The 20720-nt window shown below is 33.5% G+C and overlaps 1 protein-coding gene across 1 annotated transcript in view; it reads left to right on the top strand.

Annotated features, from left to right (window-relative positions):
• Positions 1-19756, top strand: part of dgo (ankyrin repeat domain containing protein 6 diego) — a 59211-nt gene extending 39455 nt beyond the window's left edge. The window contains exons 2-5 of the mRNA XM_090111368.1: positions 1561-1670; positions 15971-16072; positions 16437-16631; positions 16781-19756. Coding sequence (XP_089967494.1) covers positions 1575-1670; positions 15971-16072; positions 16437-16631; positions 16781-19429 — 3042 coding nt within the window. The 5' untranslated portion in view covers positions 1561-1574 and the 3' untranslated portion in view covers positions 19430-19756. The remainder of the gene's footprint in view (positions 1-1560; positions 1671-15970; positions 16073-16436; positions 16632-16780) is intronic.
• The last annotated feature ends 964 nt before the right edge of the window (positions 19757-20720 follow it).

Raw genomic sequence — 20720 nt, 5'->3', positions numbered from 1 at the left:
TTCGTAAATAAATGTTGAAAAGGAGAAATAAAAGATTATATTGAGAAGGATTTGTTGACGCACGGTTTCATTTTATACTGGACTTCTGTCTCTATATTATTTTCGCTAGTATTTAGGTATATTATTTCTAGGCATTAATCCCTATACATACTGTCATTCATTGTTTTATTGATATATCTCTCAAATTATTGAAATTTATACAAATACGCGCATTGAAGATTATGGTGACGTAGGTATAACTATTGTAAGTCTATATTTTTAATATCCTAAAGGACACATTTCTTTAATGGGGTTTCTCCCAACTATAAATTAGAATTTATAGCTGGCCAATTATTAAGAAAAATATTTACATACAATAAAAACTACTATATCGCTGTCGCTTATATTCAAAGCTATGAATATATTTTACAAATACAATCAATAAGTATGTCAAATATATGGATCAGATATCAGTTTAGATCAAGATGAGTATACGATTGCACTATTGTTTAGATCAATAATATTGTTATACCACAGATAATATAATACCATAGATAAATAATATACTAGTTATACTGTTGAACTTTAGGCGTGAATGGTAAGTTTTTGAAACAGAATCAAAAAATCTATTGTTATATTTATATTTGTATTGAATCGTAAATTGTGATTTTAATTGCGAAAACAAAGCGTTCGTAAAATGTTTTTGTAAATGACAATAAAGTTTCAAAAAAATGAATTAAAATAAGACAATGAACTTTAAAGACAAAAAATGTCAACAATTCAGTTTTAAAATAAAATAAAAATATTATCAATTTCCACGTAGTATCGAACGAATTTACATTAAAAGAATTAAGTCCACCGTTTTAACTTTTAATACCTATATTGTTAAAACATATCTCATCACACATTCTGCTGTTTTTACCGCACCCCATTATTCGACGTCAATCATATTTTAAATTACATCCAACTTCGTTACAAGAATGCTGTTTCTCGCACGAATATGTATCAGAATGTTCAATATTTCATTTATTGTCTGTCTTTGTAACTTTAAAGAAAAGGTCGGGGTTTTCGTTCTTAAAGACCTTAAAACACATGCAAATTAACAATTTTCAATTTTATAATTATACTTTATAGCTGTTTACAATATAATGTTACGAGTTAGTGAAATTAGATTAATTATGCTTGTAGCGTTGTCCGTTTCATTTATCCACCAATCCAACTTTCCTGACATTATCGTTTTTAGATAGCTAGTCCATTAAACGTACTCTACATTGCTCTATAATCTATACTAGCTGCGCTCCACGGTTTTACCCGCGTGGCTCCGCTTCTGTTGGTCTTAACGTGATGATATATAGCCTTCCTCGATAAATGGGCTATCCAACACCGAAAGAATTCTTCAAATCAGACCAGCAGTTATTGAGATTAGCGCGTTCAAACAAACAAACTCTTCAGCTTTATAATATTAGTACAGATTAAAGTATTCAGCCAACTAAGACTTTCACAATACCCAGCAGTATTATATAGACTGTTCATTAACTATTTCACAGTTCACTAATACATATAATATCTTATTTGTTTCAGTAATGCAATAGCGTATGGGTGGCGCGCTGCTGGAAGCGGCGGCGCGCGGCGACGCGGGGCGCATCGCAAGCCTCCTGCGAGCCGGGGCTCCCGTCGATGAGACTGACGAGGTATGTACCATGTAGTCTACTAGGTCTAGATACTTCTACAACATAGCTATACACGCTTCTACTTTGACTGGTTGTCTTAGTTGGTTGTGACCATAGAAATCTAAATAACAAGACACATAGAAGTGCTAAAATGTCATAATTCGTATGAAAACCGCTGTCGCCAAAATCAACACATTCAAACCGAAAGCTAGACAGTACACACAAGTAAACTATGCCTTTTATTGGACAGCTTGATTTTAGTGAAAACTAACTTATCTATTAAATTAAGCTTTTGAATATGTATCCTAACGCACGAATTTACGGTTTATTTTAGAATAACATCCCTAAGTATATGAGACTTTTCGCTCCAATACGAACAAACGTGATAATAAGAATGGTCGACTGTGTCATTCATTGTTATTTCGATTACTATGGTGACACTCGTAATACTTGTAAATATTCTATAATTTTAAGGAAAAACGGCATTATTTCTAAAAAAAAATATTTTCCGATGAAATATTATTCCTTTATAAGTATAATTACAACTTGTGGAAGAATTTCCGCAATGGGAATTGCTGAAACACACCATGTATATGTTACGGCTAAAGGTAGGTGAGAACATAAACTTAAGATTAGCCGGCTAAACTTAGGTTTATTTTCGACGAGGTGTTAATGTTAGTTTGTTCTATCTTTAGCCGGCTAAACTTAAGTGTAACCGCAGGCCCGTGGCTAAAAATGTCGGGGTGGGTAGATTTGGTTACTATAATACATGTAAGGAACAGGGCGAGTGTTTTCTGGCACTTCGCCGGCTGCTGCCGCAGCACGCTCGCTGCGCTCGCTCGGCTCGTGCGGGTCTTAAGAGTTCTAACCTAACCTAACCTAGCCACCAGCTTTCTGCCCTGAGTCGGGGTGGGTAGATTTGGTTACTATAATACATGTAAGGAACAGGGCGAGTGTTTTCTGGCACTGTGCGGGCCCCTCAAGCCCTCCACCGGCCCGGCGCTAACCAAATCTACCCACCCCGACATTTTTAGCCACGGGCCTGCGGTTACACTTAAGTTTAGCCGGCTAAAGATAGAACAAACTAACATTAACACCTCGTCGAAAATAAACCTAAGTTTAGCCGGCTAATCTTAAGTTTATGTTCTCACCTACCTTTAGCCGTGACATATACACTCATACGTCTCCAGAGCAACTGAACAGTGACGAATGCACTGGTGATGTGCAAATCACCTGAGTGGCGACAAGGTCACGCACGCTTACGACTTCTAGTGTCTTGTTATTTAGATTTCTATGGTTGTGACCCTGCCTTCCAAGCCTGTGGTCGTGCGTTCGATTCCCACCCAGAGCAAATATTTGTGTGATGAACATAGATGTATGCTATGTGTCTGTGTGTTAATTATCTATAATTATTTATTTAAAAAAATTATATGTATGATTATCAGCCATCGGGTTTCCATAACACAAGCGAAAGCTTAGTATGGGCACACCCCGGACACTCCATACAAAATGATCGTTTTGACAGTCACACTGTAGAGACTGCAAATGTGTGTGTTAACGCTTTATGGTTGGCACATTTGTGACTAGCGTAAAAAAAAATTCGCGTTTTTCTGATGAAATATATCCGTAAACAGCACAATATCTATCCATTTTCTACGAAAAACGATAATCACAAATCCAAAATAATAAAATTACTTTAAGTCAATTTGATTAATGTTGTCAATCTTCGTTGCGTATCGTCCTTGCAGAAAAATATGGCCCATTTTATGTCTGATCGCGCGGGGGTGAGGTAAGTTTAATTTTGGCGGGAGGCGGAGAGTGTCCGTTCTGTAGCGTTTAGCTACTATTATGTATTCTGTGGTATGGGATCAAATCGTGGCTCGTGCCGTGTGTGAAAATTGTCCTGAAATATTTACTATGTAAAACAGTTCGTAAGACAGACACTTTACACCGGGCTACACAATCATACACGATATTATGCAGAACAGTTCGTACCTCTTAGACAGTAGGATGATATATGATAGTTCGTAAGACAGACCCTTTAAACACCAGACATCATACGTGGTGTTAAATAAACAATATCTTCCCGAACAAAAACTCTTAATATTGCGCTCTTCAATTTATATACGAATCTTTATTACATTAGAAAATATGCACTACTCACAAAGAATCTATCGTTTTTGTAACGTCGGTTAAAAACAAGACATGTATCGAAATTCCAGTCAGATAGCACAAAGTAAGAATACCCTCTTGCTAAACCAAACGGTATTTATTTCATATTCGCGCAAGTCAGATATCTAAATAACCTGGAACGTTACAAACTGTAAATTCTAATAAAATATACGGCTGGTATTATATAGATCTATACAGAAAAAGAGGATATTATCCACTCTACCAGTCTGACAGCTCCAATTGACAACATCATGAACATTATTATTAGAATACGCTTTTCAGGATTGTGTCGCAACAAATTCTTATAGAATATTGCAGTCGACGTATCTTTTAGTGTAAAAATACACAACTTATTCTACAATATTGTAAGATTTCGTAACATTTCTGCATGGCCACCCACTAGCTTAATATAATCTGTCAAATGCCTTACATAGAGAATGTATATCATGCGCAGATATTTGCGTATTATTATGCTGAAAAGCGTCTGTATAAACAGACAGTAACGTCTTGTTCCATTCAATGTAGATTCTTATACTTCGATATTAGACTATGTTAACGTATCATTTATCTGTACCTTGCAAATCACGTAATATATTGCATTTGAATACATAGGTATTTATTAAGATAAATATCCAAAAGCTTACGCACATCGTTTGTTCAATTAACGTTTATTAAAGTTACTACTAGAAGCATTTCAGTGCTTTGAGCGGACGAAGCATACCAGCTTACCGCCCGCGGTTTTGTCTAAAACCTAATAAATTATATACTTAAACCTTCTTATTGAATCACAGATCACTCTATCTATTTAAAAAAACGCATCAATATCCGTTCCATAGTTTTAAAGATTTAAGCATACAAACGGATATGGACAGAGAAAGCGACTTTGTTTTATACTATGTAGTGAAGAATAAATCTGTGTCAATATATTATCGTGGGTTAATCGATTTTTTTTATATTCTGTAGAAATATTCAAGAACACCTGTCCATTAAAATAACTCACACCCTCACTCTCATAATTGCAATATGGCATAATATTTCGCAATTTATCACCTGATAAATTAACTTAATAAATGAACTATACCATACGTCGGCGTACATCCAACATTCAACTCAGTAGCGATGCATAGCTGCAATGTTGGCACCCTACTGAGTCTGAATTAATGCCTTGAAACACCTCTAACACACTATTTTAAACTCTACATTGTACACAATAAAGTTAAATTTAACTTGCACAGTCACTAGACGGTTATAAAGGTAGTACACACTACAATTCATGTCGCGTCCACACCACATTTGGTATGAATAATTAAATTCGATATTTCGCTCAATACGTATAGAATAATCGATAAATCAATGTGACGATTAACAGATCGCGTGGTGTATTGAAAATAAATCTCGTTAAATTGAGTCTAGCGAACGTCTCAACCTAACTTTGATGTATATTGAATAATATTGATATTTATTAAAGATTGCTATAAAATTCGATGATTGATGTAATGAAAATTACTTAACTAATGTGTACACGTCCTGTTATATTTTGATATTTTTAAGATAAAATAATGTAGTTAAAATTCCTTCTTAATTGTTATCTGTATTAAATCCGAAAGTATTCTACTTGAGATTGCCTATAAAGCGACCAATTTGAAATTACACTTAAATTTATGGCTCTACGTTCCAAGGAACACGCCTACTAAATCTTTATTGGCTATAATATCTTTGATTACTTTTTTTTAGCATATAATGATTATCTATAAAGTATAAACACTTCTTTTCGACTAATTATAAAGAACAGTTTATTATCTTTCATCAAATTAAAAGCTAGTGCAAAAAGTTTTAAATTTTTATATTCAACATAACTGTAGTAAAAAGCCGAAATTGCTGCAAAACTTTATAATAAAACTAGCGGTCCGCCCCGGCTTCTCCCGTGGTACATGTTTACGTTTTCTCTACATAAAAACCAACCTCGTACTTCAAGGAATATAATAAAAAAAGAATTATCGAAATCGGTTCAGCCGTTCTCGAGTTATGCGCTTACCAACACATTTTGCGATTCATTTTTATATATACAGAAGAAGATTACATTGCCAATTATGTATATGAGATGTGTCATGTACATAAATATTCATAAGAAATTCCATCGCGAATGTGTTTTGAATAAAATATTATGATCAGAGAAACTGGTTCATCTATGCAAACAATGCAATAAATAATTCGTTTGTTATTTATTTTATCTGTGAACGGGAATGGCGGGAACAGTTTATTATCTGTGCTTGAAGTTGAGCGTGTCCGCAGTCGATATCGCAGTTACAACGAAATTGAAGAAAAAGTACAAGAGACTGTAACCGGTTTTCTGGACTAGTTTTTTAATGATGCCCTGCGACTGAGCTGAGACTAGATGACAGATGATAAAAGTTTCCAATACCGATACATTTGATACGTTAGCGTCTAAACTGTGATTCGGTTTTTGTGAGTCACATTCCAGGATAATCTGTAATTGTCGTGTTAAAACATTTTCAGCTTTTTATGAAATACATTTCATTTTGACTTGCACTTTATGTGAGATTTTTTTATACAATAAGAGCTTCTAACTTGTATATTCTATTGTTTTTTCTCATCAGCGACATTCCTAATCGGCTTTCATTAAAAAAGGGACCACTCATTAACACTTGAAAAAATCCACACGACAAAAAGTTTGAAAGTAAAGAGTTTGTATACCTCTTTTATTTCCAAATTAAACGACAAAAAAAGCTTTCCATGTCCAATTAGGTACTTAATTAATATGTATTGGCCCGGACTGAGACATTTAACATTTAAAGTAATTAACCTTTAAGGCATTTGAGATAAAAATAAACATTGTGGTCGAAGGTATTTCACAGTTTCACGCTGCAGTGCTTTTCAATATTAGATTGTGTGCATTAACCGAAGTTGTATTCCGAAGCATGCTCCATGGCAGTTGTTTTGTAAATACTATAATGACCTGTCGGTCTGTCTGTGGTCTGGAATAGCTTTCTTTCAATATGCCTACAATTTATGGGGGAGGAATGAAAGGCTGCGTTTGTTTTGTGAAATGCTTTTTGATATACATACTTATGCGAAATAGATAGGTATAATATGGATTCAGTTACCTTATCTACTGTAAATCTTGTGTTTGCTCATAATGTATCTATATTTGGATTTCGTTAAATTCATTGAAAGATTTCAAGCATACCTAAATTTCAGTTTTTACAGATAACGTGTAATTGTAACACATTAAAAACTGGAATTGCAATCACGAGAGTTAATAATCCTATTTATTTTAACCCTCTTTTGAAGCCGCATAATAATATTAATTACTATTTCAGTCTTAATAGACTAGAGAAGATAATTTTTGAAACAAAAGAAAATCGCAGTCGGATGAAACCCATTAGAAAAGGAGGGGAATATGATAAAAATGTAAGGAAAAATAAATTACGGTCAATCCGAGTTCGGGAAGCGGGAGGGGGGAGCTTTTAAGAGAAAAAAATGGTTTCTCTCGATTTCCGACAAAACTACAAGTCCTATAGAAAAAAGTTCAATGGCAAAGTTGTAGGTAATTAAAAGTTCTACAACTTTTGTATTCACAATTTTTTCACATAACCTCAAAATTTAGGTGAAAAATTCAAAAAACCAAGTTTTTGGTCTTTTATTTTTATCTACTTCAAAATTTATTTTTTTTCTACGAAATTTGGTGGAAACTTACTTTATTATGTCCCAAATACACTGTAATTTATTTGATTGAAAATATTTATTTTTTCGCCTTGTTTTGAATTAATACCAAAAAAACAACCTAATTTTCAATCGAAAAGTCACCCGTCAAAATATCAGCTTTTTTCAAAAACTTGGGGTGCCTTTTATTCATTGAAATCTCTACTTTCATATGAAGTAAAAAAAATAAACACCACCATAGTAAATGTTCTCAGGAAATGCAAACAAACAGTGTGAAAATTAGCTTTTACTAAATCAGGCACACTTCTCGAACTACCTGAAATGTTTTTATCGACATTATTTTGCTTTTGAATATGCTGTAAAATATTAAACTTAGAACAGATAATTATTTTTCTTTTGAAATATTACCGAAAAGCCGATACAAGAGAAGATATAGAGTTCAAGAAGTGTGCCTGATTTAGTAAAAGCTAATTTTCACACTGTTCTAATCTAATTTAAGTAACTAATAGGTACTATTTTAATAAGATCTTGTTAGTTATTCTATTTCCCTATTACCATGTTTAAGAATACAGTGACTGGGAAACGGGTACAATTGCGATCATACGTTAAAATAACGGGTCTGTATCCCACAAGCTTGCTTCTGCCCTCGACGTCGTTTGTAGTTTAAATTAAATACTAGAGTACTTAGTCTTTTCCCTTACGGATTTTCTATGAAGATTTCTTAAGAAGCAGTGGTAGGTAACTTAATTTTTCTTATATAACGAGAAAGCAATGCTTATATAGAAGCCCAGGTGAAGAAATTGGTTGTAGAATATTAGATGATAAATTGATACAAATATAATATGTAGTAGTTATGCCAATTATGTGCGTTATCTTAAACACGTGTTAGATTAGTTTTACAATATTTAAAAGGCAAAGATATTCAAATAAAAAAATGTGGTTTGTAAGCATGTAGGTAGGTGTCGATTCTTGAAATTCTATTAACACTATATACCTAATACCTTGTACATATTTAGATAATGTATGTTAATATTTTTTAACTCTGATAGAGTCATAAAATTTACGCTATTTTCCTAAAATTTTCAATCATAAAAAACTTTTTTTCCAACAAAAATCGTAGATAATATTTACTTAACTATAAATATACTTTTACCTACATGTTGAACATTAATATCGATAATCGATACGCTTAACAGTGAACATAATCACCTAATTTAAATTCTGTTCATCGAATGTTTTTCCTGCAAGGCAGCCATCTTGTGTTAAGAACCGCTGCACATCATTTCCTGATCTGATTCAAATATGATTGATTATGTGTTATTCGTGACTAGTTAGACACTAATCCATAAGAAGTGTTACTAAATATATACCTAACTTACGTAAATTGCTATAGAGCCCGTAACTTCACTGGCACGGTAGGGAACTACTCAAGCAAAAAGTAGCCTCCCGTCCGATTAGGGCCCTACTGGCCTCCTCCACTCAAGCAACAGTCCAAGCCGAGGTTCGAGATCCCCGTCAAGGGGGGACGCCCTTGTGCATGTCGCTACCAGGGTGAACCTTCAGTTCACCACCGCGTCCGCGTTAAAATGTAGAAGCCCTTCTGGCTAACATTGAGAAACACCACACAAAAAAAAGTAGCCTATGTACCTAGTATTCCTATACACTATCTAGCTTTGTATAAAGTTTCTTACAAATCGTTCACCTGTTTTTTGAAAGAATGAAAAACATAGGTAGGTACATATAGTTTCTCTCTTTATTATCTATACTAGCGGTCCGCCCCGGCTTCGCCCGTGGTACATATTTACGTTTTCTCTACATAAGAACCATCCTCGTACTTCAAGGAATATAATAGAAAAGAATTATCGAAATCGGTTCAGCCGTTCACACGTGATGCCGTGACAACGCGAAAGGGGTGCGGACCCGCCGCCTTTATAAAGCTCCCGCCGCGAAGCGCGTCGAACGCGGCAACTGATACACAAAAATAATCCTTATAGCTGCATGATTCTGTAATTCACGCGCGATGACTTATAGCGTATTTCATGTATAACTTTGGTGTTTCTACACCGATTTACATGATTCTTTTACTATAACCTGCCCAGGAGTATGAAGAATAATTGTGCCAAATTTCGTTAAAATCCGTCGTGTAGTTTTTGTTTCTATAACGAATATACAGACAGACAGACAGACAGACAGACAGACAGACAGACAGACAGACAAAAATTTTACTGATTGCATTTTTGGCATCAGTAGCGATCCCTTATCACCCCTTCATAGTTTTTTTTTTAATATATTTCATGTACAGAATTGGCCTCTCTACAGATTTATTATAAGTATAGATAATATGTATGTATATTGTGCTGTAAAAATTTGAACCAAGAAGTTAAAATCCATTTTAATGTATGTCGCTCATTCAGTGTACGTAAACATTTTTTTTTATTCTACGTTCTTATGTATCTAACAATATAAACATTTTAGCTACATTTAAAAAAAAACGACGGAGATATATATTCTTAACATTTTTTAAGTTGAATATAAATAATCTACTTAAAAATTCCCAGAAAATGCCACAGATAAAATACAATCTTTGTCTATGAATAGTCAGCTTACAGCGCGATCGATCAATTCAAAACCAGCCTAAATTAGTCATTCTGATTAATAGTGGTCGAAATAAAATGTACTATGAATAAAACATTTGATAATTTAATAAAAACTGCTTTTATTTTTTTCTGTATTCATTCCATTTTTTAACCTCTTCTAATTGTTTATGATTATTTATGTACGATGAATACGGTTTTTTATATTAAACTTAAAATACAATCAGTAATAAAACCAAAGTTTGACCAAAATTTCATAAAGAAAACTATTTTCTTGAGAACGAGATGTTTATTTTGTTAACCTTACAAAATATTTAAGAAACTAAAATTAAAACGTATTCCCACGCGACTCTAACTAGATATCAAAATGCAGTAATCGTGATGACAAACTAAAAAAAACATTACAACTAATAGCAAACACGCATTGCCCATTAAAAACACAAATAACGTATTTATTTGTACCATTACTAAAAGGCTTTCTGCTTCCAATTATAGCAGCCTCACTAATAACATTAAAAGCTTCCGTTTAAAGAAAATGAAAGTGATTATACCGTTTCCTACAACCGTAAAAATCATTTTAAGGTTATGTAAGAGTTTAGACTTTAGTTGAATGAAAGAAAAAGTTTTAATGCTTGTAATTCCTGTTCTAATGAGAAACACTTATAATAAAAACGTAAAAAACATGTATGCATTTACGATCGTTTGAAGCATTTTAATTTTTAATGTAACGAACATGATTTTTAACTGTATGTTTTGCTCTTGATATAGCTTCTACATATTTTATTAGAATTGAGCAGAACGTTCCATTTCATAAGATAACTAAAGTGTTGACATCGTTCTTTATATATTAGGTACATTACATCAAAATTAACAAGTAAATCTTTTGTTGCTCTTATTTCGACCTAATTTCCTAATTGTGGATGTACAATTTTTTTAATAATTTCTGTAATTCAAACAACAACACTTCAACATTTTTACATAATCTAAATAGACTAATTTAAATTTAAAAACCGAAACTTGATCGAGTCCCTTTTTGCGTTCAAAAACAAATTTGAATTTATAACCGGATTTTAATTAGCCGCTTGTTTAATGGTCGCTTTCAAATAGTGTTGAAAGAGGTTAAAAACTTATAATAAAGGCATTTTGTTGTAAAACCTGTAATATATTCATAAACGGGCCTCATAATTGAATAACAGCATTTTATAGCAATCTTTAATTGAGTTGAATGAAATATTATCGTATGTGAGTATGGACAAGATCGTTCATAATTTCTGCACGTATCTTGACAATTATTATTATGCAAAGTGCAAAGATTAAACTTCTTAAGAGCGTTTCAGTTAACTAAAATAAAGCTCTGAAGTGTAATGCTTTCTAAAGACGCAATAAAATGGAAGACATGAAGGAATTTTTCCCATTCTTCATTCTAAAAACTAATATTACCAATAGTAAATACTACCAATATGCGAGTTTTAACCACTTATGGTTCTCCTTAGAGCATTTCTCCTCCTAAATAATGTTATGTAATTGAGTTGATACATCCTGTTTGCAATTTTATTTTCACAACAAAAAGTATCTACCAAATCTGCTTCTAGTAAGAAATAATTATTGCTAAGGAAATGTTTTAATTTAAGTACACGTGCAGCTAAAATATACCATAGGTACTTCGAATTATTTCAGTTATAAGGTATCTATTATAAAACTATTTACCAAGGAAAACAAATAGGTATACAGTTGTAAATTGTAATGTCTGCATATGATTGTCATCAAGTACCGCAAGCATGTCAATCGACTCTAATTTATAGAAAATTTCCTCTGTTTTCATATAATGGGTTTGGGATTACGTGGAAATTGGAATATAAACTATTGGAATGTCTTGTGTATTTACTGGAGTGTATTTAACGTTTTTATATAAGTATCTTCCATTATTTATTATATGTATTCGTAATTTAGCACAGATAATATAATGCTAAATTAGTCGTTGTAGCGGTCAGAATAAAATATGGAAAACATAGAAACAGCTAGTTTATTTCTGTAATTTGTTGACTATCGAATTGATGATACTTATACTTAGGTATGATGTGTAATAAAAAAATTATAAGACCTTCCAGAACATTACTATCGAGTACTTTTGTATTTTTTCTAAATAATTAAATTACAATTATTTGCGATCAGAGCACTTGACAGTTAATTAAAAATATTTTAAGAATCGGAATCGAGAATTGATTTTATAAAATAGTTAGCAGAATAGATACAGTTTTTATTTAACTTAGAAAATTTTTTTGATTGTTAAGTTTGATTTAACGAAGCTATTAAACATTTTATACTTACTTTTAACCTTGTTATTTTAGATAAAATACACGATTTTATAAAAAAAAAAATACCGAGACTAATCGATTCTTCTTGGCAAAACTATATTCTTAGAAATATTTTTTACATACCTATGTTACATAGTGAAACCAATCTTTCTAAGAAAAATGTAAGGTATTATTAAGTAGATATTATTAAGTATTAATTAAGTAATAATAATGTAAAGTTATATAAAACTGAAATACACTGGGGTAGATACCTTTAAAAATAATAAAAAGTGCAAAAAAATCGCAGTCGGATGAAACCCATTAGAAAAGGAGGGGAATATGATGAAAATTAAAGGAAAAATAAATTACGGTCAATCCGAGTTCGGGAAAAGGGAGGGGGGAGCTTTTAAGAGAAAAAAATGATTTCTCTCGATTTCCGACAAAACTACAAGTCCTACGGAAAAAAGTTCAATGGCAAAGTTGTAGGTAATAAAAAAATCTACAACTTTTGTATTGACAATTTTTCACATAACCTCAAAATTTAGGTGAAAAATTCAAAAAACCAAGTTTTTGGTTTTTTATTTTTAACTACTTCAAAATTTATTTTTTTTCTACGACATTTGGTAGAAACTTGCTTTATTATGTCCTAAATACACTGTAATTTATTTGATTGAAAATATTTATTTTTTCGCCTTATTTTGAATTAATACCAAAAAAACAACCTAATTTTCAATCGAAAAGTCACCCGTCAAAATATCAGCTTTTTTCAAAAACTTTGGGAGCCTTTTATTCATCAAAATCTCTACTTTTATATGGTGTAAAAAAAATAAACCTTACCATAGTAAATGTTCTCAGGAAATGCTTACAAACAGTGTCATAATTAGCTTTTACTAAATCAGGCACACTTCTCGAACTCTATATCTTCTCTTGTATCGGCTTTTCGGTAATATTTCAAAAGAAAAAAAATTATCTGTTCTAAGTATAATATTTTACAGCATATTCAAAAACAAAATGATGTCGATAAAAACATTTCAGGTAGTTTGAGAAGTGTGCCTGATTTAGTAAAAGCTCATTTTCACATTGTTTGTATGCATTTTCTGAGAACATTTACTATGGTAATGTTTATTTTTTTTTACACCATATGAAAGTAGAGATTTCAATGAATAAAAGGCTCCCCAAGTTTTTGAAAAAAGCTGATATTTTGACGGGTGACTTTTCGATTGAAAATTAGGTTGTTTTTTTGGTATTAATTCAAAATAAGGCGAAAAAATAAATATTTTCAGTCAAATAAATTACAGTGTATTTGGGACATAATAAAGCAAGTTTCCACCAAATTTCGTAGAAAAAAAATAAATTTTGAAGTAGATAAAAATAAAAAACCAAAAACTTGGTTTTTTGAATTTTTCACCTAAATTTTGAGGTTATGTGAAAAAATTGTCAATACAAAAGTTGTAGATCTTTTTATTATCTACAACTTTGCCATTGAACTTTTTTCCGTAGGACTTGTAGTTTTGTCGGAAATCGAGAGAAACCATTTTTTTCTCTTAAAAGCTCCCCCCTCCCTTTTCCCGAACTCGGATTGACCGTAATTTATTTTTCCTTTAATTTTCATCATATTCCCCTCCTTTTCTAATGGGTTTCATCCGACTGCGATTTTTTTTTGTTTCAAAAATTATCTACTCTAGTCTAAAAGCACTATTATTGTCGTTTTATTACATTTATAATAGTATTTTTCTACCGTGCGTCGCTAGTCTGCTATTATTTATTATTAGAATCTGCCTGGAATTTTTCTTTCCCACGAGAATTTCTGCATGTAAAACTCACATATATAGAAAAATACAAAGGTCGATTATTCTTCTATTTTTATAGAAATACCTAATGAAGCTAGTAATATTTACATACTTACCCATCTACATTTTGCATTAGGCCTTAGCATTAGGCACATATTTAAAAATGAAATATATACCAGATTTTGAAGTTTTCGCTTAAAAATAGTACTTATAAGTATTATTCGGTCACAAGAGTCAAGAAGTTTTTGGAAAATTATATTTGATAAATAAAAATGTCACACTTAAATACCTAGTTAGATTATAGGTACCTTTTTTAATTGCATATGTGTATATGCCCTTATTAGTAAGGTACGTTTTTGTTGTCCCTCTCTTAATTGGTAACATAGATAAAACGTCCACCGTATTGTGCCGTTTAATCCACCATAAATTAAACGAATCAGACTCGTTCAGAAATGCACTGAATCGACCGATTTACAGCCCAATTACATGGTCGGTTCCCTTACATAAACCCAGACAAAGTTTACGACTACCGCCGCGAGTAATCGTTGAAAAACAACATTCGCATTGTTTATGTGGGATAAAGGATAATTTAAATAAAAGAAGGATCGAGAACAGATGTCGGGAAAATTCCGGAGACGTTTGTTTATTGCCAACAAATCTGCAATGTCAACCATACCGTGTACCTACTGTGTATCATGGCATTGAAGTTTTCAAGAAATTCTGATTTCAAAACTTTATTAGCACAACTAAAGTTAACGATGGATTAGTGAACTTATGTGCATGACTCATGAGTTTTATGTCCTAGAGATCCTGTATTATAAGGCCATACTGAAAATTAAATAACAAAAGACTGGTCTACTTAATCAATTAAAGGAATAGATCATATTATGTACCTATATCTAGCCAATAATAATCAAAGGAAGGACGTCGAAATTGTAGAGCACTGTGAACCTAATTAATTTTAGTACCAACGCACCCTCAATAATTAATAGATGCTGTTTTGTATCCAAGTACATATAATAATCGATCTTATATACTAGCAAACAATCATCAAATACTGCAAATATATACAATTAAGACATGCAACACTACAAAACAGTTCCTTCTGAGCCTACGCTTCGGAAAAACAATTCGTTAAACAGGTGCTCCATATTGAATCGCCATCTTGTTTTTTGTTACACGTCAAACGGCTGACATTTCGTAACGTCTACACAGTTATGTAATAATTATAGCCTTAGCAGCTTGATAACGTAACTGTATTAGGAAAGTTGAGGAATGTGTATCATTTATTATTATTAAATCTCTAATAAAAACATGTATCGTTTTTTGTAAAATAGTACGAACGATGGACACTGTTAGCTGGCTTGTTATCTGAAATTAGTTACCGTTATTTTTAAAAAACGTTGTAAACACATTCAATGTATTGAATACCTACATAAGAGCAATATTTCATTATGGATAGGACATGTATTTTTCCTTCCATAGTTACATTAGAAGAACATTAGAAGAACTATTTTCTCAGTTAGGTATTCCTTTATCCCCACTATAGAACACAGTCGTAATATTAAGTACTTAGCTATCCGCCCGCGGCTTCGCCCGCTTTGCCTAAAACCTTTTAAATTATATACTAAAACCATCCTCTTGAATCACTCCTATTAAAAAACCGCATCAAAGCCGTTGCGTAGTTTTAAAGATTTAAGCAAATATCGGGACATAGGGACGGAGAAAGCGACTTTGTTTTATACTACGCAGTGATGCAAAATTCATTTTCAATGAATAAATTTCAGAATGGGTGCAGTGCGTTGCAGAGAGCCGCCGCAGATGGGCACGTGGAGGTCGTCAAATTGCTGCTGGAGCAGGGAGCTGATCCAAACAAACAGGATAACCTGGTAATTAACTAATATTTACCTTAATCATGACTTTCTTCGGCTACTAAAATCTAAATGACATTTTAAATTTTCTGTTTATTTTATGTCTACAGTGCATTTCTATGCTGCAGCTGGAACAAGTTGAAACGATTTTTATGAATTTTATTATTCATTTTAAACTGAAGGGTAGTCAGTTACATGAGGGAATAGACGTGAGCAGAAACTAATTTATGCTTTTTATTGATGTTGTTTATCTTTTCTTGTAAGGCGACGATTTTGGTCTTTTCGAATCTTGCGAAAAAAAATGACTTCTGTCACGTGTGCTTGGCACATAATTATGCTCTTTTTCAATTAATGTATCTTTTAATATGCACATATTTTTCAGCACGGCAACACAGCAGCCCACGAAGCAGCATGGAAAGGCTACTCACGTTGCGTCGCGCTCCTGTCGCGGTGTTGCGACCTGCGCGTGCGCAACGCGGCCGGTTTCGCACCGTTACACCTCGCGACACAGAACGGACATAATCAGTCTGCTAGAGAAATACTATTGGCTGGCGCACCGCCTGATTTACAGAACAATGTAAGTATTTTAAGGTGCAAACCTTAAAACAAGTTTATATTTCTATCGACTTTTAAAACTTTTTCGCTAAATATGTATGGATATTTCTTTTTTTTTAGTAAAATATGAAGCTCATTGTGAAAATATAACATCTTTTCTTATTATTTCAGTATGGAGACACCTCACTTCACACGGCAGCGCGCTATGGCCACGCCGGTGTCACGCGGATCCTTATTTCTGCCCAGTGTAGAGTCTCCGAACAAAATAAGAACGGAGACACCGCTCTACACATAGCAGCCGCAATGGGAAGGAGGAAATTGACCAGGATATTACTCGAAGCTGGTTGCGACAAGTCACTAAGAAACCACCAGGGTGAAACCGCCAGAGATATCGCCACTAGAAAAGGGTTGGATGAAATTATCGCTATACTCAACACACCAGTAGCGAAACAACCAAAAAAGAAAGAAAAGCAAAGAGATAAAAGCAAAGAACGCGGCATCGACGAACCGGATGATGGCAAGAAGAGAGATAGAAGTAAAGAAAAGAAGAAGAAGAATGTTCATTTCGAAACTCCTCCTGTTCAGTGGTCACCTTACGGTTGCCATTATTATCCTGATCCAAAATATTTCCCTAAACCTAAGCTAAGTTCCCTACCCACCGAACCGTTGAAGAAAGGCGAACAGTATTATTTGGACTTAGCTGGTAATATAAAGAAGGGTCCAATTGGAGCAGGATACACTTGTTATTGTGCACCTTTCTTTAAGCACATGGAAGATAAGCTTAATGGAGATAAAAAAGACTTAAAGAAACACATAGATCGAGCGCATGAGAGGCTAGACCAAAAAGTCACAGATTTGGAAATGAAGACACAGGGACAGATATCTGAATTAACACGGTTCGTAGCAGCAGAACGAGCTATGTGCAAAGAAAGGCATAAACATCTAGAGCAATGGTTAACCCGAGGTATGATGTTCCGAGCATCAGAAAGAGTAAAGAAATTAGACTTTAGTCCAAAGGGATCGTTAGACATACCACCGATAAAAAGGACAAGAAGCTTAGAACTCTTAGATGCAAATGCAGAATGGGGTACAGTTAATCATTTAATTAAAAACTTCAACGACGGCTCAGACCGTTACGAATGCCATACCAAAGATATGGATTGTAAAGCCACGTCGAAAAGCACTGAAGGTTTAGATAGATCACCTCGCAGCCCAAGGCGAAAACATATTCTTAAGAATTCAAGAAGCAGTGATCATTTAGATGCTGGACCCAGCAGATGTTCCCGATCACCTCTAAGTGTAGCGCCTCATATGACTTGTATTACCGACTCGACACATAATGTAACAGCAGAAATACACGTCAAGTCAAATAAAGTATCAGTATCTCAATCGCCTGTATCAACTGACGGAGCAAGTGTAAGTGATAGAGAGAGATATGTATCACCCGGTCGACAATCTCAACCATTATCACCAAACAGTATGAAGTCTCCCGTTAGTCAAACAGATGATATTGAAACTGAACATAGAAGTCAGTATGAAAGTTCCCAAAACGTGCCGGCGTGGAAAAGTCAAGTTCTACAAAGAACTGCAGATGATATACGAAAGAGAGTTATGTTGGAAAAAGAAATGGCAGATGTATTAAATAGAAATTCACAATCCTTAGATATATCACAGGACGGGTACGTTAGATTAACTAAGCCTGTAAATCAACAAGAAAGCAATATTGAAAGGGAGCCAAGAAAATCAGTACAAGAATTAGTAGCGCAAGTGGAACACCATCAAAGGTGTACTTCGCCTGAACGTTTGCCATTATCTATAAAAGTACCTGAAAGAGAACAAGCAATGCCGAGTAAACCACAACCGATACAGCCAATATTGAAGATGCCACAACAGCCGCAGCGGCCCGCTCCCGTTCTAAAGGAAAAACCACCGAAAACCAAACGATTTAGCCTACATAATCTCATACCGTTCCCAACGAGAAAAGCATTTCAAAGTCCACCTAAGGAAAACGGTAATAACTCTGAAAGTAGTGATGAAGAAGATAATCCTATAAGGACTACTAATCAACCCGGCCCTATGCGCAATACAAATCTGCTTCAAACTTTACCTCTTCCAAACTATGAAACGATGTCCACTAAATCGCAATCACCCGCCCCGCAAGTCCAGTCATATCCACACGACGTACGCATGATTCCCAAAGACGCTTACTTCCATGAAATACCCAATAGACAAGTTCACCATCAAATGCCATATAGAGACATGATCGACAACGGTCTGCCCATGCCACAGTATAATTGCCAGAATCAATACGACTATAACGAACCGGGTCTACCTCAAGCGCAACCGCAAAGTCGAAGCCGAAACCCTATATACCACCATCAAACAGGAGTTTTTAACGCTATGATGCAGGATCACATCATCCGTGAAATAGAGAGAATACCTCATTGCTACAGCGAGCATTTGGATCAAAATACAGAGGTAGAAATAGCTAATCAAAACGAGCACTTTCGAGGTTACTACGATAACCGTCCACCAATGTATCCCAACTTCGGAAGAAACCCCCACGGATTGAGGAAGCCAGACCACAATTTACTACACAGCAGACTGCAGTCTCTCGCTATAAACACGCATTTAACAGAAACACAAAGCCAAACAGACAGAGAGTCGCATAATGACTCCGGTTATAGTACAAAAGTTTATGGCAGTTCGCAGGGCCCGTCACCGAGTCTCTCTGGACACGTAGAAGATAATCTCTCTGGACAAAGAGTTAATGTTATGAACGGTAAAGATGGACAGATTGGCGCCTCAAGCCTTGTGTAGAATACGCTTCTAAATATTTATTTTCTAAAGATGCATTTTCGATGTTTAACTACATATTATGTTTCAGACATACATTAAAGCAATTTACAATATTATAAAGTATGAATTATGCATATGTGTCTTTTTTTTAATTAAAGCAAAAACTTTCTATTGAAGTATTCATACGATGTATTTGTATAATCTCAGTAATAGTTATGTATCTCACACTTTATACGCACTTTTTATATTTTGTGGACGGGCTTTCCTTTTTAAAAAAATGCTTAGTCTGAGAAGATTACAATTATAAAATCTTGTATGAAGACACACTGTGTCACATGTTTTTATATATGTACAATTGTACATGTATAATAAGCTAATAAGAGTCACTATTTTTGTATAATTTTGAGGATGTATTCATAACCAAAATCGAATTGTGGATTTGAGATGAGAAAACATTATACAATATATTATATAAAAACCATTTGTTTAATGAAGTAGGTAAGTAATACTTCTGTAATTCTGCAAGTAAAGTGAATACAGATATATAGTGATACAGTCTTCGAATTTATCAACCAGCATTTTCTAAACTTTAAGTGACACTGTAAGCCGAATTTGGAATATTATTGAAATATTTTCAAACATATTAACTGGCGTAAATACGCACTCACTTTATACTTATATCACGGGCACCAACACTAATGCAAAAATATACATGTCTGGTCAAAGTAAATACTTACTCAAGTCAGTATAAAAAGAATTAAAATATTACAGACTGATAAAAGCTCTTTGCGATTTCCGACAAGAATCACATAACTATATACCTACTAGAAGAATAGACGCTTCCTAACCTTACATTACACAAATGAATCCGTCTAAAATAATTCGTATTCTAATACCATGGACTACACTTCCTAATGAAAACACCTACAATAATAATATTATATTATTAATTATTAACTTACTTTGACCAAACATGTCAAAAATCACAATTTCACAAGTACAAATATTAATAATTGTTGCCATCACAATAAACTATCTTGTCTAGTTATTAAAGGCTGATTCTTGTAAAATAACGCAGTCTTATTTTGTATGATAGTTTTAATGCGTGTTAATGTAAAGTAATATAGCATATATTTATTGTATTTAACAGTTAAGGTACGTTTTTACTGATTTGAACACAATAAATGCACTTTTGAAGTGACACAACTATAATTTTGTTATTTGCATTTATTGTATCTAATTTCTTCTGTTAATAATGTTAATTCTGCCATATCATCAATGCTGAAATAAATATTAAAAGTAAAGTAAACTT

Source organism: Colias eurytheme, chromosome 17, assembly GCF_061535395.1.
Source record: "Colias eurytheme isolate Ceu_HAF_F1 chromosome 17, ilColEury1 Martin Lab GWU primary, whole genome shotgun sequence".
In the NCBI taxonomy this organism is placed as follows: domain Eukaryota; kingdom Metazoa; phylum Arthropoda; class Insecta; order Lepidoptera; family Pieridae; genus Colias; species Colias eurytheme.
Note: the sequence above shows the minus strand (reverse complement) of the source record. Positions and strands in the feature narration are given on the sequence as shown.